At 39.6% G+C, this 17,046-nt stretch overlaps 1 protein-coding gene across 2 annotated transcripts in view; it reads left to right on the top strand.

Annotated features, from left to right (window-relative positions):
• Nucleotides 1-17,046, top strand: part of BBX (BBX high mobility group box domain containing) — a 291,476-nt gene that overhangs the window by 249,971 nt on the left and 24,459 nt on the right. For both annotated transcript variants that reach the window (XM_081086560.1, XM_081086561.1), the window contains 3 exons: nucleotides 8,192-9,200; nucleotides 10,194-10,332; nucleotides 13,863-14,011. In XM_081086560.1, the coding sequence (XP_080942686.1) occupies nucleotides 8,192-9,200; nucleotides 10,194-10,332; nucleotides 13,863-14,011 (1,297 nt within the window). The remainder of the gene's footprint in view (nucleotides 1-8,191; nucleotides 9,201-10,193; nucleotides 10,333-13,862; nucleotides 14,012-17,046) is intronic.

Genomic DNA, 17,046 nt, shown 5'->3' with positions numbered 1-17,046 from the left:
TTGGAAAACACTGCTAAAAGCTATCCTTGGGTTATGTCTACATGTTTGGCAGGTAATAAGCTAGTGCGAAATGATTGTAAACATACCTTGGCTGCAACACATTTGTTTTGAAATTGAAACTCCCTGATTAGTGTCAGTGAGTCTGTTTACACTGCCTTTTTTTTTTTTTTTTAAAGTCTAGCTGGTTCCTGTATAATAGACAAAGAAGGACAAAATATAATTAAGAGCGAGATAAAATGGGATGGTACCCATTTCTTTATACCAGTTAAAGGGTTTCTATTTCTGTAGCATTACTTGTCTAATACACGTGATTATTTTTTACTGGTCATTTCTCTAAGTCTTTTAAAGGTACATTAAATAAATGAATTGATAGTTCTGAAGAAAGGTATACATTTTAAAATGTCTTTGATTCCATGAGATAAAGACTTGATGTACTCAGATTTATTATGTCTTTAAAGCAAGTCCCCAGTAACAAATCCTGAACCTAAGATGTGGTCTTACCTGAACTGAACATGACAGCCTCCTTGAACTGCAGAACATAAAGCATAATCCCCTCCATTTTATCTGACCCGTTCAATATTCCTGTTGCATTTTTTTCTTTGCAGTCATTTTTAAGAGTGTAGTCTTATATATCCATTCAACATGTACATCGTTAAGACCTCGGTTTCAACATACTAGTTGTGTTTTTCTTTAGGGAGTGAGTTACATTTTTTTTATTTACATTTCTTCTAGCACATCACTGATGTGCCATTCTGATTACACAAAACAGTGAGAAACCACTTTTTCAGAGTTAAAATTAAAGTATTGTCAAGGTGAAAATTAAAATTTCCATGTTTAATTTTCACTGACGCTCTTGTGAAGCATAGCCAAGGACAGTGTGATTGCTAGTCCAGGCCAAACAGTAGCAGTATCATAATTAGCACTGTTTGTTTGTTTTTTATAGGCTCAGAAAGTAACTCTTTCTTGGTATGAATCAGAAAGAATTTAGACTCATCCGTTATTTTGGAACTAATGGATCATGCAGTTTAACACAGTTATCTGTTGAACGCATTTGTTTTGAAGACAGGTACTAGGGTATTCTTGGTGAATAATACAAAGGTGAACAGGATACATTTTGTACCCACTGAGTTACCCTTATAAAAATAGAGTGTAGTACCTGAGGAAATACACAATAGATACCAAGTATTGGTGCCCAGCATTTGATTTAAGACATTAACGTTTTAACTTCTCTGAATACAGCCATGGGAATCTACCCAGAAGGTGCCCTGCAGATGATTTTACATTCTCACTTTAAAAGAAGGTGATTGTTCAATTTAAAATAATAATAGAAGAATAAATTGTCATTTACTAAGGCATGTTCTGTTTCGGGGCCTGATTAACAACCTTCTGTTAAGGTCAGCCTGACTAATTAATAACAGACATTAATTTTGCACTTCCCACAGTGCAGTTTTATTCATTTGAGTTCACATTGATTTAAGGTTTTTTGTGCCCACTATGTGCTTACCCGTGCACACGTCCTTGCATCTTTCTGTAATGTAGTGTGTACGCACTTTAAGTCCCACTGAAGTGTTGATATATGCACCCAAAAGTAGATGTAAGTAGAGATGCTTGTACCCAAAAGTAGAACTGAGCTTAATGTGTGTTTAATAAGAGTTGCTTCTTGAAAGGTAACTGATTTAAGTCTTCCTGAGTCTAATTTTGTTGTATATGTTTCTTTTTTCAACTTTAGACTCATTCAATCCTATAAGAACAATTAGAGCAAAGCAGTTAGTCTGCCAGAGCCATGATGTGCTATTAATGCTACCAATATGAATATTACTAGTAATAATAATAGCCAACATTTTCTCTATATGCCATAAGGCCCCAGAGAGATGATTGTCAGAACATATTATTTTTGTTTTATACAAGGCACTAATTTAAGTACTGTACATGTGCAACTCCTTGAACTTCACCATATTCCTAAACCAAATACTACTAACAGTCTTGTTTTATAGTTTGGGAAACAGAGGCACAGAAAGATTTAGATAAAATGAGTTAATCAGTCTGCAATATTATGCAATCTGGCTCTAGAAACCCTGCCTTTTGTTTTGTTTTGTTTTGTTTTGTTAATCCTCATCCAAGGATATTTTTCCATTGATTTCTAGAGAGAGAAGGAAGGGAGGGGGAAAGAGAGAGAGAGAAACATCGATGTGAGAGAGATACATTGATTGGTTGCCTCTCACATGTGCCCAGACCAGGGCTGGGGATTGAGCCTGCAGCCAAGGTATGTGCCCTTGACCAGAATGGAACCCGAGACCCTTCAGTCCACAGGCTGTTGTTGCTCAATCCACTGAGCCAAACTCACTAGGGCTAGAATCCCTTCCTTTTGAGACAGAACTATTCCCAGGTTCTGTTTATGTCATATAGACTTATAGACTATTAATTCCTAAAGACTTTTGAAAATTATCCTATATAATAAAGAGGGAATATGTGAATTGACCATCACACCATCACAAAGATGGCTGCACCCACACCAGAGGCAGGGTTTCTGTAACACAAGATGGCTGCACCCACAGGAGAGGCTAAGTTCCCATAACAAGCCTTAACGAGCAATCAGCAGGGACCTGAGGCTGCCTCACCCCCACCCTCCATGGGGCTTGACAGGGGACCTCAGGCTGCTTCCCCCGCCCTGGGCCAGGGAACCTCAGGTCGTGCCTCCCACCCCAGTGCTGGGGAACCTGAGGCTGTGCCCCCTGCCCAGCAGGGCTTGATGGGGGACCTGAGGCGGTCCCCCTCCTGGCGGGGTTTGTCAGGGGACCTCAGGCCACACGCCCCCCCGCCCCCCAGCACCAGGCCGGGGGACCTCAGGCCGCACCCCCCACCCAGTGGGCTTGACAGGGGACCTCAAGGTGCGCCAACCACCATGGTGCTGGGTCAGGGGACCTCAGGCTGCTCCCCCCACCCCGGGCCGAGGGACCTTAGGCCGCACTCCCCACCCCAGTGCCAGGGGACCTGAGGCTGCACCCCCTGCTCAGTGGGGCTTGACGGGGGACCTCAAGGCACACCCCTCACCCCGGTGTCAGGCCGAGGACCTCAGTCCACTTTCCCTGCCCAACGGGGCTTGACAGGAGACCTCAGCCTGCGCCTCCCACCCAGTGCCGGGCCAGGGGACCTGAGGCCGCACCCCTTGACCAGTGGGGCTTGACTAGGGTGCAACTGGCCGGGTATGGATCTAGCCCAGTGGGGGTGGGGCCAGCCGGGTCTGGGTCTCACGTGATTTCTAGGCACACATGGGTGGGTGGGGACTAAACTCTGGGTCCCATGGTGCACCCCAGACACTGACAGGAGGAAGATTTTCATATACATTTTACTAATTTTCTTTCATCTCTGACACTTATAGAGAAAGGACAAATAGCAATATTAAAATATTTCCTCTAATTAATCCCCTTTTAATGTGCATGAATTTTGTGCACCAGGCCACTAGTTTCTTATAATGTTTGAACTCATAGAAAAGGAGATAAAAACGGGAAGTTATCGAAGTCTCCCTGAATTATTTCATTGTCAAATGTGCTAGCCAGAGTCTGTTTGCCCTGTGCACTGGCTTATATCCCAGTTGGCTGCCGACTGCCTTTCCTGGACTCCTGTGTTCCCTGATTCCTAGCTGGGTTCAGCTTGTGAGAGACACTGGAGGGAGATTGGGGAAGGGGAGGTAAAGAGAGGTCACACTATGAAAAGAAGGAATGAGGAGGGCTGGTGGTACAGCAAAGGAAGCCTCTCTTTTATGCATCCAGCTCTCTCCAGACAGCCCCACTACAGTTCCATCTTCTACTGGAACCCGCCCCTGGGCTTCAGTAGCATTTCTTTCCTCCTTTGGACCCACTGCGTTTTCTGCTGTAGCTACTCCCTGGGTTGCCTCACACTACTTATTTGGGTGTCTCAGTTCTTCATAACCTGTGTAACCACCTTATTCCCTGCATTAAATTCCCTTGGCTAGATACACTTAAATTGTTTCTCTTTTCCTATTTAGACTCTGACTGGTGCACATTTTCATTTTCTGTTTGGTATGATTATAAAATAGGCTAAGAGAATGCTGTTGGCATATTATATCCAGATTTCAGGAAGACTTTTGATAGATAATCTTATGTCCTTGTGAACAAAATAGGGGGGATTTAGACTGGACAATAAATTCTTGGATTGCTGGCATTTATTAATGTCAAGGCAACTGATGAAAGGGCTCTAGAGGTTTGCCAGAGGCTCTGTCCTTGGCCATGCCCTACTCAATATTGTTGCCAAAGATCTGGACGAAGATACAAAGCAGCTTATATCAAATGTGTCCGTAACACACAGCTGATAGCCAATTTAATTCAAGTTGTAAAAGGATAAACTTTTTAAGGAAAATAGAATACCTTGCATCTAGGTACAAAAAAATATGAAGAAGTAGTATAGGAGAGTCCAAGTTTCCCAGCATATTATGTTGGTAAAGAAATCCAGTATTTTAATTGACCACAAGCCAGAAGTGTGACCTGTGTTTAAAAGAGGGGTTGGGGGAACTTGTCTTTGGGCCCCACTAGAAGATTATTGTCCCTGTCAACTGATAAATAGTTCTACTTCTCTTCAAAAAGCATTACAGGAAGGGTAGAAACTTACTCTAAGAAAGATATTGCTAAATTGAAGCATCAATGTTCCCCAAAGCTTTATGTAATTTACATAAATTAATTAATTGTATGCGCACACATCTATTCACCTTTGCCTCACAACAGTCAGTGTAGGACGTACTCTTACCCCATTTCTCACCCTTTATTTCCTCATATGGGTTCAAGTCTAAGATACATAGCTCACTGTTTGGCCTTAGGCAAACAAGGTCTGGTGCTTGGTCAGAAACCCAGCTAATTGCAGTAAAGCCCATTCTCACTTCAGGACACCATCCTGCATCTAGCTTCCCTTTGAAAGGTCAGAAGGCTTTTACCTGTGATGAACAGTAAAGGGAACCTGGGACATTTACAGCCGTGGGCAAACTAGGGCCCGCTGGCCGGATCCAGCCCGTTTGAAATGAATAAAACTATTGAAAAAAAAGACCGTACCCTTTTATGTAATGATGTTTACTTTGAATTTATATTAGTTCACACAAACACTCCATCCATGCTTTTGTTCCAGCCCTCCAGTCCAGTTTAAGAACCCATTGTGGCCGAAACCGGTTTGGCTCAGTGGATAAGTGGATAGAGCGTCGGCCTGCGGACTGAAAGGTCCCAGGTTCGATTCCGTTCAAGGGCATGTACCTGGGTTGCGGGCACATCCCCAGTGGGAGATGTGCAGGAGGCAGCTGATCGATGTTTCTCTCTCATCGATGTTTCTAACTTTCTATCTCTCTCCCTTCCTCTCTGTAAAAAATCAATAAAATATATTTAAAAAAAAAAAAAAAAGAACCCATTGTGGCCCTTGAGTCAAAAAGTTTGCCCACCCCCGTGCTAGAACAACAGACTTGTGGGAAATAAAGTCTGTCTTCCAAGATTTGAAACTCATATGAGAGAAGGAGTGGATTAAATTAAGTGGCTTCAGGGAACGACAAGGCATGAGAGGGTTTTTGCTCGAAATTTTAAAAATTTCAAACAGACCATCTCCTATAGCCATTGCTTTTGTGCAAAATCTGGGTAACTAACTCTAGGAATATAATAGTGAAATGAATTCCTACATTGGGAAGCATGTTAAATTAAATAACTTCTAGAGCGGCACCCAACTCTATCCAATTTGTTTGTGGTTTTTTGGGTTAGTGAGATTTGTGGTTTGTAGTTTTGACTAGGAGTTGTTTTATTTTTGTAGTTACACTTCCAGGAACATAATTGTTTTTCTTATAATTTAGGATTAACATACTCTATTTGTATGTGAGAGAGGGGGAGGGGCGGGGGCTTTCAAGAGCCTGAAACAAGGAAGTAAAGCGTGACTAGCGCTCAGTGTAATTAACTTCACAAGAAATACTACATTATTACCCAGAATATGTCCCCAGAGTGAATGTCTGCATTTGTTCAATTTCATCCCTATCAGGGGTGATGAGGAGAATCATTTTGAAATATATTGAAGCAGAGAATAGTGTTTGCAAAGTATTATTAGGTTTGATAGGATGAACTTGTGCAAATGCAAACTGTTGGCGTATCACTGTAAAAACCTATATGCTGAAAGGTCCCTGAGATGACTTATTAGAGGCCATCAGCGTGAAAGTAATTGAAAACCATAAAATTTACCTTGAGGATGCCTTTCTAATCTTTTTTCAAGAACTAGTACAGTCTTTCTCCCCACACTGGGATAGTTATATTCTTGAAGATCTAGGATAATTGAGGAAGGAAAATAAAAATTGTTTCAAAATTTAAGCAGAAAAAAACAAAAAAAAATAGCAAAGCTCTCATGAGAGTAAAACATGCAGGGAAGATTAAATGTATTGGTGTTTCAGAATTCACTTAAGATAACATTTTGCTTTGACCTTATTTCTGGTTAGTTTAATAAAGGGAAGTTCTTATTCTTCATAACTACTTGCTGAGGTCTAAAAGTTAGCTGACTTGATTTCCTGAAAAAGCTTCATTGTGAACCCATGATAGTTCAGATCTTCCCTGTGAATGATCCAGGGCTGAGTACTCTTGTCATGTTCACTTTTTTAAAAAACTTGCACTGTCTGCCCCAACCTCCACCCCTTCTCCAATTTCTCCCCAGACTTATTAATCATAACATAATTCTCATGGAAGAATTTGAAGGACATTGAAAGTACAAAGGGGAAAAAAAATGAAGTTAAAGAGCATCTGATATTTAATTCAGAGTAGTACCCATTTGAAAAATGAACTTTATAGATGTTAACATTCTCTGACAACTTGCCATTTAATAAAATGGTGATATTTCTTTTAAAATGGATCAGTTTCCCACTCATAGGCTTAATTTGGGGCCTCAACAAGCCACAATATTCTTTTTCCTTTATGTTACTAATGCAAAGTAGATAAAAAGAGTAATGTTCAATAATTCCTGTGTTGCCCTTGCTCTAATCAGCATGGTTTTTCCTTTAATGTTATATATGTAAAATTTTGGGAGTTTAAAAACTTAACCAAATTGCTGCCAAATTTCTTGGAATTCCAAATTTTTCAGATTTTAGGAAAATGGTGATATAGTGTATGTATTTTACATTTTTCAGTTAATTCCCCCAGTGCGTATTCAAATGCATGAAGATTCTGATACCAGAAGCATATGAATAGCCACATTAAGTGAAATAAATTAAGATGTTAAGCAGTTTTACATTAGTTCTGGTCCGAATTTGCAGGCAAGTAAATTTGGATGAGATCAAGTTTGCCACCAAATAAGTTTAAAAAACAAAACAAGCCAAAACCGGTTTGGCTCAGTGGATAGAGCGTCGGTCTGCGGACTGAAGGGTCCCGGGTTCGATTCCGGTCAAGGGCATGTACCTGGGTTGCAGGCACATTCCCAGTGGGAGATGTGCAGGAGGCAGCTGATCGATGTTTCTCTGTCATCGATGTTTCTAACTCTCTATCTCTCTCCCTTCCTCTCTGTAAAAAATCAATAAAATATATTTTAAAAAAAAAACCACCATCACTTAGTTTTCAGGGCTTTGGTAATCTTCAAGTTATCAGCATTATCTTATTTTTAATTGCAAATGGATAGGTAGAAATTGTCGCTATTTTTCTCATTTCCCCAAGAAAGAAGAAAAGGCAAACATTGGGACAGAGTTTGGGGATTTGTTAAGTGTTGCCATAAGAACAATTCTTATTATCATCTCGGTTAGACCTCACAGAATCCTCTGAAACAAACTTTTTATTTTACAAAGGCAACAGAGGAGTAAGGAGTGAAATGACTCGTTCCAGCTACAAAGGTAGCAAGTAGCAGAACTAAGACTCAAACTCAGGTCTTTCAACTCTGGATCCCATTCTCCTCTTACCAAATCTTGTTTTCTTAAGAAAAGCTTCCAGGAAGCTGGAAAATGAGAATTCAGGTATATGCTTATCTAGAGTTTAATGAATGCATCACAATGCCTAAAATATTTTATTAATTTGAATCACTTAAGTTAGTTTGGCAGAAATAGACTGATTATTGTCAGATTTGAAGTTTGTTTTGAATATTTTTTAAAGGGGACAATAATTTAAAAGTTCAAGCTAATTTCAAGTATGGAATAATAAGGATTTTTTTTGTGCCTTGTTCTCCCAATTTTGTTTTAACTGTTCAGATGTGCCTGGCATCAGAGGGGGTGAAAATAGAAGAATCCAAGCTAATAAAAACAAAAGAATCAGATGGCGGAAGAATTAAAGAATTGGAGAAGGAGAAGGAAGAAAGAGAGATAAAAATGGAGAAAACAGATGAAGCCAGATTACAGAAGGAAGCAGAATTTGAAAAATCTTTTAAGGAAAATGTAAAAGATTCTAAGGAATTAAGAAATTTTGAGGAGCTGCAAATGGATGATATAATGGCTATAAAAAAGGAAGATCCCAAAGAAATTAAAAAGGAAGAATTAGACAAAGATCAAAAGTATAGTCATTTCTCTGATTTTTCTTACTCTGCCAGTAGCAAGATAATAATAAGTGATGTTCCCAGTAGAAAGGATCATATGTGCCATCCTCATGGGATTATGATCATTGAGGACCCCACAGCATTAAACAAGCCAGAGAAGCTAAAAAAGAAAAAGAAGAAAAGCAAAATGGATCGACATGGAAATGATAAATCCACACCCAAGAAGACTTGCAAAAAGAGGCAGTCCTCAGAGTCTGACATCGAGAGTGTCATATACACCATTGAAGCTGTCGCAAAGGGAGACTGGGGCATTGAGAAACTTGGAGAAACCCCTCGCAAGAAGGCACGTACATCCTCAAGTGGCAAGGGAAACATTTTGGATGCCAAGCCACCAAAGAAAAAAATGAAATCAAGAGAGAAGAAAATGTCAAAGGAGAAATCCTCAGACATCACCAAAGAGTCAAGACCTCCAGATTTCATAAGTATTTCTGCCAGCAAGAACATTTCTGGTGAGGTGCCAGAGGGTATAAAAGCAGAACCATTGACCCCCACAGAGGACGTATTACCACCCAGCTTGTCAGGACAGGCCAAGCCTGAGGACAGTGAGTGTCACAGAAAAATAGAGACTTGTGGCTCCCGGAAATCCGAGAGGTCTTGCAAAGGTGCTCTTTATAAAACCCTGGTGTCTGAGGGCATGCTCACCTCTCTGAGAGCTAATGTTGACAGAGGTAAGTGACTTCTACAAATCTGAAAAGATTATGAAAGCCTAGCAGAATTTCTTCTTTAGACCTATTGAAAAGAACCACCAGAAAGAACAATATGGTATCAAAAATGATATTTTACATTTGTAAGTTCTTAATGGTTTATAGATGGCATACATTTGTCATTTTACATGTTTCCCAGCCTATTGAGAAGAGTGTCTTCAGGATATAAGTGTTTAGAGTAATTCAACCCTTCCTTTCTTTTTTACTGGGATAGGCTCAGTGTTTGGTTTGAAGGATCCGTATTGCAGGTCAGGAGCTCTTTGTCTGTTTTCTAACACTGATGGAAAGAATTTCCTGAGTCAAGCGATAGTTTGGCAGAATCTTGACCTGAAGGATCCAGGAGCAAATGACTTAACTAGTACTCTCCATTAGTTAAAACTATAATTGAAGTGAAAGTTCTTTAAAACATAACAGCATCCAGAAGCCAGTTAATGTATCTACCTTTATTCCATAGTGTTTCATATCAATTCCCCTGTTTTAAAATATGGTGTCTGGCTAGGGGATTACCTTTGGCCAAGCTAGATTTCAACTAGAAATGTGTGAATACGAGGTCTAGCAAGCCCTGAATGAAGATCCTTGGGAGTACATAGTTCTCCAGAGATGCCATTCCAATAAATCTTGGTGAATGAGAATTAGTAGTGCCCACCAGCAAAGGACTCCCATACTCTCTCTCAGGTGATTCTCTAATGGAAAAGTTAGCAGTCGGTGTTCTGCTCTGGAGTCACACAATAGCTGTTGAGTTACGACAAGGGAACTTACTTCAGAGGTTGTAAGTCACTCTTGTGTATGTTCTTTTGTTGAGGGTAGTCCATCATGAATCACTTTGAGTCTCTGAATATTTACTAATACCATCAGGCCCATGATACCAGAGGTCAAGAGGTCACTTTTGAATCAACTAAGTTGATTTCCCTCCCATCCCAATATACCGAGCACATCCTTTCTCTTGAATTTCGTTAGGGAAACGAAGCTCAGGAAAAGGAAACTCCTCCGATCATGAAGGGTGTTGGAATGAAGAAAGCTGGACCTTTAGCCCAAGTGGGACCAGTGGGAGCAAGAAGTTCAAGAAGACAAAGCCAAAGGAAGACTCTCTCCTTGGGTGAGTGTCTGTGAGCATAGTCTGCTACACTACACAGCCCCAAGTGTGGTAGGATTTTCAAGGCAAGCATAAATCTCTAACTGCTTATTCCTGGAGTATTCATTCAGCGCTTCGTAAACACACAAGGGACACGGATCATGTGTATCCCCTGATTCCTGCTGTTAACACGGTCGTAAGTAACAGTGTCATTCACACTTAAAGTCTCAGACGTAGGCCTGAGTGTGAATTGGGGTCCACCATGTATTAGTAGTGTGACATTGTAAGTCCTTTAATATCAGCAGGACACATTTTCCCATCTGAGGTTTACAGTGGATAGTATATAAGTATGTCTACATTTTACATACTGTATGTGCTTTACTTAGTATTTCTAGGCATGTCCATATGTTTGCAAAAATAAAAATGACAGCTGAAAATATAAGGTAAATAAAATTAAGTTTCTACTTCTAATCTTATTTTGTTGAAACTATATTTCTGTTGCTGTAAATAAAAATAATAGATTGAATATTCTCTCTGGTACAGAGAATATTCAGTAATTAATTATATATTGAAGTGCTGTGTCAAGCAATAGCATACATCAAGATAAAATGATTACGAATTATTTCATCTTCATGTTATACCAAAGACTCTAATACCAATCTTAATATAAAGCATTTTGCAAGTTAAGTTATGGTATCCAATACTTTATATTGGCGAGGAAAGCATCTGAATATTCAGTTGTACTGTCTTGAAAAAGCCTTTGAGATTTCTCTCAGTCCAATTTGAAAAGAATACACTGAGCAGAAATAAATACATTTTTATATTTTCCATATTTGTTCATAAATGTGTTTAAAGGTATGCAAATTTTATGCATTGGGAGTATTGAATTTGGTTCATTCATAAATATTTGCATTTCTGTTTGTGGAACAACATATTTTTTCCTTGGATGTTTCAGTGCTTCAGAGCCTGGTTAATTCTAAGGCTCTAGGTCATCACAGAGAGTGAGAGTGGAAATTATTTCTCATGACGATGATTCCTTAAGATTATTTATATTGACACAATATATGTATAATTTTATATATTTCCTTTCTAATATTTTTTAAAGTCCAGAATAGTTCAAATTAGTTTTGCTTACATTATGCTTCAACAATGACATGAAATCTTCATGTTTGTCATTGTCAAATAATATTTTTCAAATGAAGTATTTCCTAAAGTGACACTGAGCATCAGGGCCAGTGCTTTGTAACTCCTGGAATTACCAGTGCTCTGTGTGTCTACCCAGCATGAGAGGAGCGCGCTCATTGCAAACAGTGAAGTCCTAGGGGACACAGTAGGCTTGCAGGTTCCCCAGCGGAAGGTTCTCTGATGCTCCCGTTAGGTACTGCCGAGGCTCTGAGAGAGATGTTCTCGCCAGTCCTCTTTGAGGAATAAGAAAGGTGCAACAATCTTTTGAAAATCTATCCCTACAAAGAGATTGCTGTGTGGGTTGGGTTTTTTGTTTTGTTTGTTTAAGTCATTTCTAAGGAAGCCACATATAGATTACTGGGAGTGTGGTTTTCTACAGTCTTCAATCAACGGTAAACTTCTGATCTTTCCTCCTCTCTCTCTCTCCTTTAAATAATGGCCTGTCAGAATCAGACTATCTGGGTTTCCCTTGTTAAGAACACACCAACACTGCATGAGCAGTGAGAAATGCCACTTCCTGTCAGTCTTACCTGAGATTTCTAAATGAGCATTTTAAACCTTTGTATCTCAAAAAATGTGCTACCTGCTTAGTTAACTGTAGCCAAGAAAAATTCACTCAGTATTGGCAATTCTAATTTTATAGACTTATCCAAGAAAAACAGAGGTGATTATTCTAATTGCAAAAAGAAAAAAGAGTCCCAAGAGACCTTAGGGATTATATCTCACGTTTCATATTTTTGTCTTGCTCATTCAGAGTATCTGAAAAATTCACATCGTACAGATAGCTTTCGGATACATCTAATTAGTAACCAGACAGTATCTGATTTTCCATTAGAATAAACATTTTTTTTTAACTGAGCATGAAAAGATGATTTTAGTAAGAGAGAAACGTCACCCCCACCCACCACCCTTTGCAGCTTTGATTAGAACTTGGGAGTGCCTTTTTCTGTTGACAGTTCTGATAGTTATCTGACTGTCTTATCTCTGCGCCCCAGTTCTTGTACATTCCTCCAAAGCTGAGAACAGTTTTAGGTGGACACGGCTCACGTACATCTCATAGGTAGTAGCCTTCTGGTAAGTTGGCTACTCCAAGCTGCTCTCTCCAGAGAACGCCTTCCACTTCCCATCCACCGAGCACAGAGATTCTCCTGCAGCTTCTCCTGTCTGGGCTGCGTCTTAGTTAATAAGTCTCACTGTCAGTGAAAGACAGCAGCCAGGCTAGGACCCAGCAGGCATGCTGCCATTGCTGGGGTTAGGGAGGCCTTGCAGACAGTCAGAAGCAGCCCAAGGATTTCCCAACTTGGCTGGTGGCCTTTCTGCAGTCATCACGGTGTTAGAGCGGTGTTGCCTTTCCGCCAGTGTGTCCATTGAAAACTGGCTTCGCTTTTCTCACTGCATGTGTTATCCTCATGCTGGCCAACTCTCCAGAATGATTTCCTAATGTTCAAATTATGTGCTTGTGTTTTCTTTGTGTGTATATGGTTTAAAGTACTTGTCAGTAAATATCTTATATAATAAGAGAGGAAATGCTAATTAGCCATTACACCCTGAGGCGTCACGACCAAGCATGTCATGACCAGATCACAGATCAGCAGGAGGGTGGGCCAGCGAGGTACAAGTGGGCTGTGGAGAGCCATAGGAGGGGGTAGGGTAGCAAGCTATGAGGGGGGGAGTGGAGAGGGGGGAGCTACAGGAGCACGGCATTGACTTAGCGGCTACAAGCAGGTGGCAGAGAGCTACAGGATGGGGCAGGGCAGCAAGCAAGTGAGAGGTGGAGAGCTACAGGAGAGGGCAAGGCAACAAGCTATGGAGGGGGGTTGGGGGGAGCTACAGAAGGGCAGCGGGCGGAGAGCTACAGGAGGGCGGCACATAGATTCATGCGCAGGGCTACTAGTTTTAAATAAAAGTCTTACAAAATTAACCAATATACCATATTACCAAAAAGCTTCCTAATATGGGTATGTGTGTGTATATATATATATATATATATATATAAAGATATATATATATATCTTTAGAATGAGATACTTGTCTGGATGGAATATGCTTTGTATTGAACTTAATGAAAACTCCCCATGCCAATGGAGAGAATGGCAAATTCTCCACTTCAAAAATATTCGATATTTTAAATAATGTTTCAGCTTTTCCAAGGTAATATGATAACCTGTCCTGTGAGTTTACCAAGAAAACTGTGTTGCTAAATCTTTTCAAGCTTTTCTGAAAATGTGTTTTTTTCCTTGCATAGAATTTATTACCAATTCTCAGGCACCCTGTTTTCAAAAGAAATACCTTAAAATACATATTGTACTGTTTTCTGTTTAAATATTTATATCATGTGCCAAGTCATTATATCCCTTCTCTTTTATTAGCTCAGCAAAGCTGGATGAAGAATTTGAAAAAAAATTCAACAGCCTCCCTCAATATAGTCCTGTTACATTTGACCGGAAATGTGTACCTGTCCCAAGAAAAAAGAAGAAGACTGGAAGCATGTCCTCAGAACCGACTAAAACCAGCAAAGGTTAGATGTGTGCTCTGCCTTCCTGCAGTGTAGTCAGAATCTCCCTGAACCCTCTTCTGAGCTGCTGCAGGTCCCCTTAGATGTAACTGCACCTTGGTTCAGGCAGTAGCGATGATCTTGGTTCCTACCTCCCTTCTTTCTCCCTTCTTCCCTTCCTACTTCTCCTCAGCCTCTGTTCTTTGGCCTCTCTGCCTATACTTTGGCCCTTACAGGTGTGTAGGTTTTTGAAAGTGTTCCATGTGATCTTTGACTTTGTACTCTCCAGCATTCTAATTTGGAAAGGCAGAACTTTTCTTGAGCAAAAAGCTGCTGAGTCTAAGTCCTCTGTTCCCTGTGTGTGCAACAAGTTGGACTGTGAGACTATGAAATCATTCCATTTGCTTAATAAGCAGACTTCATTCTTCACTGGCAGCATGAACCAATGAAAATAAAATTCCCTGTAATACTCTGGTGGTATTTTTTATTTGTTTTGTTAAATTTAGAAAAATGCTTTGTTCAGCATATTTATTTTCAAGACCATCAGATTCTCCCCTATGTATATCAGGGAAGCTTTAAAAATTACCACAACGCAGGTGGATGTCAGCATTCATCAAAGGGGACATTGTAGTTCAAAAGGGGCCTTTGAAGCATTCTCAGTGGTCTTAACACCTAGGACCACTGTTATATTTGAGCAGGGGCTCAGGTTCTAAACATCCTAACCTGCCAGGGATATTCAAGCACAAAGAAGGATTGTCCTATCCAAAATGACAGTGTTGCTCTGCTTGAGAAACATGTCTTCTAACATTACTTTAGATCTAAAGATTGGTGGGGAAACGTACCTCTGTTTTTCCACACGGATGTGAGACTTCATTCAGTTAGCTCTCCTGTAAGGCCGTGAATGGAGGGATGAAGACCTGGCGTGGCTGGGCCGTGTTGCTTTCAGGATCAGATTCCGAGCAGGGTTTGATGGAAGAGTTCCGTAACCACCCTGCAGAAGTGGCTGCCTGTTGCCTGCTTTATGTCAAATTCGGTTAATTCCCTTCTTCTGTGGATTTCAGATGGATAGTTGGTTATGATACGATATATATATCTTTATGTAAATCTTACTAAATTTTTGCAGTCATGATAATGATCAAAGATAAATTAAGGCGGCAGTACAATTTCATGGTTTTTGAAAGGATATATAAGGTGTATGTCTAGAGAAGATTATGGTTTCTTCTCTGAAGAAATCTGAACCTCTATTCCTCGGTACCTAAAACCCCTTTGTGTACTGGTATTAATATAACTGAGGAGGATCTCTTTGAGATCTGTATCTTAAAATGGCTCTGAAAGGCTGAAGAAAAGTCTCTCTTCATGATTAAAGGCACAGAGGAACATAAAAGAGAGTTTAGCTTAGTTTTCCTCTGTGGTTTATAAAAACAACGTCTAGTGGATAAAGAACTCAAAAAGAAATGTTGCATCACTAAGTTTGCTCTTCTGGGAAAATAAAATAGGGATGCATCACGATATTCCAAGATAGGTAGGAAGGAAATCAAGTAGCCTTGTTGACAGGTAAGCAACTGAGCACTGTAATGATAGATTGTCAATGCAACGACAGTCTTTGTGCTCTAGAGATTTAGGAATAGGCACAGTAGTCCATGAGTCCAAAGATGCCAGGTATCTTGAGCTCCCATAATTCTTGGATCTAAAGTCGCTGATAAATAAATATCTTACAAGCGGATAAAGTGGAACTTAATTGATTGATGTGCAGGATGAACTTTCTTCCTCTGCTTGTTGTGGTTTGAGACATTAATTTTAGAACTCTGAAGATGGCCGATTACCTATCAGGAAATGTAACAATAGATTTATTTTTCCCTGAAGTTAAGATCTGTTTTCTTGCAACCTTCTCTTACTTGTCTGTTGTATGTTTTTTCTCTCCCAACTAAGATTAACAGTATTTCTTTTTATGTGAAATAGCTTTTAAGAGGTTTGGATTATACTTCATACAACATCATTCTTTAACCCTTCTGTTAAACCACAAAGTCACTGGTCTTACACAAAATATTAGTAATTATGTAGCTGGGAAATCTTTTAAGATTTTGCTGTGCATAACAACTCATGGAGAAAAAATGCAATTATAATAAAGCAGAAATTAAATAATTGATTTTATTTACAATCTGTTTTATTATGGTATTTGTGACTGATTAAAATTTGGCATTAGCAGCACCAATGTACTGTCTACAACTTATTAATGAAATTAACATACCAGCTGTGCTGTAATTGCCTGATCTTTAGAGGAGAGAAGAGATTGTTTTCTTAAACTCTAGATCCTTTGCACCTTTTCTTAATGAATCCCCAAAGCAGAAACTTGGGTATGAGGTCATTAGTGCAGGAGTAAGAGCATGTCTTCATAGGAAATCTCATTCTTCCAACAATTCACCATTTGTCTATATTTTATTTTTCCTACATTTATTATCACTTAACATTCATTATATTTTTCTTTCTGCCTCATAGTAGGTACTTATTTAGCTACTCCAGGTTATAGGAATTGTGTAGAATTTTTCTGAAACGTAATTTCTAGAGGAAATGATTGTGGGTCCATTTATACAGTTATACTACTCAGAATCACAGTACCTGCTTGGGTCTGCACTTCTGTATTCCCAGGGTCTCCTTGTTTATATCTGTATTTTCAAGTAGTCTCTTCCCTTTTCTCACCGTCCCCTCCACTCTCTCTGCACTGTCACTTATGTCTGTATAATAGGTCTTATCAGAAACTCTAAAACAAAAAAAGAATGAAAATAGCAAAATGTCACCTTCTCCAGCAGGGCTCAGGGGATGTTATATTGGGCAGAGCACAGTGACTTAGGAATAGAATTTCCTTTTGCTTCTAAGAGCACATTATAGTCTGCCTGGCTTGGTGTGGTTCAGCTGAAGCAGCCCATTCCTGCATGTTTTCTGGCTTCTGTCTCACAGTCACGTGTATATATTCTAATGAAAGCTTTAAATTATAAGTCTAAATTTAATTGTAACCTCTCAAAGGGTTTCTTTTGACACATTATTTTAAGTATACTGTTAAT

Source organism: Myotis nattereri (assembly GCF_964212035.1).
Source record: "Myotis nattereri genome assembly, chromosome: 3".
Taxonomy (NCBI): Eukaryota; Metazoa; Chordata; class Mammalia; order Chiroptera; family Vespertilionidae; genus Myotis; species Myotis nattereri.
The sequence above is the reverse complement of the archived record's forward strand: the minus strand, read 5'-3'. Positions and strand labels throughout refer to the sequence as shown.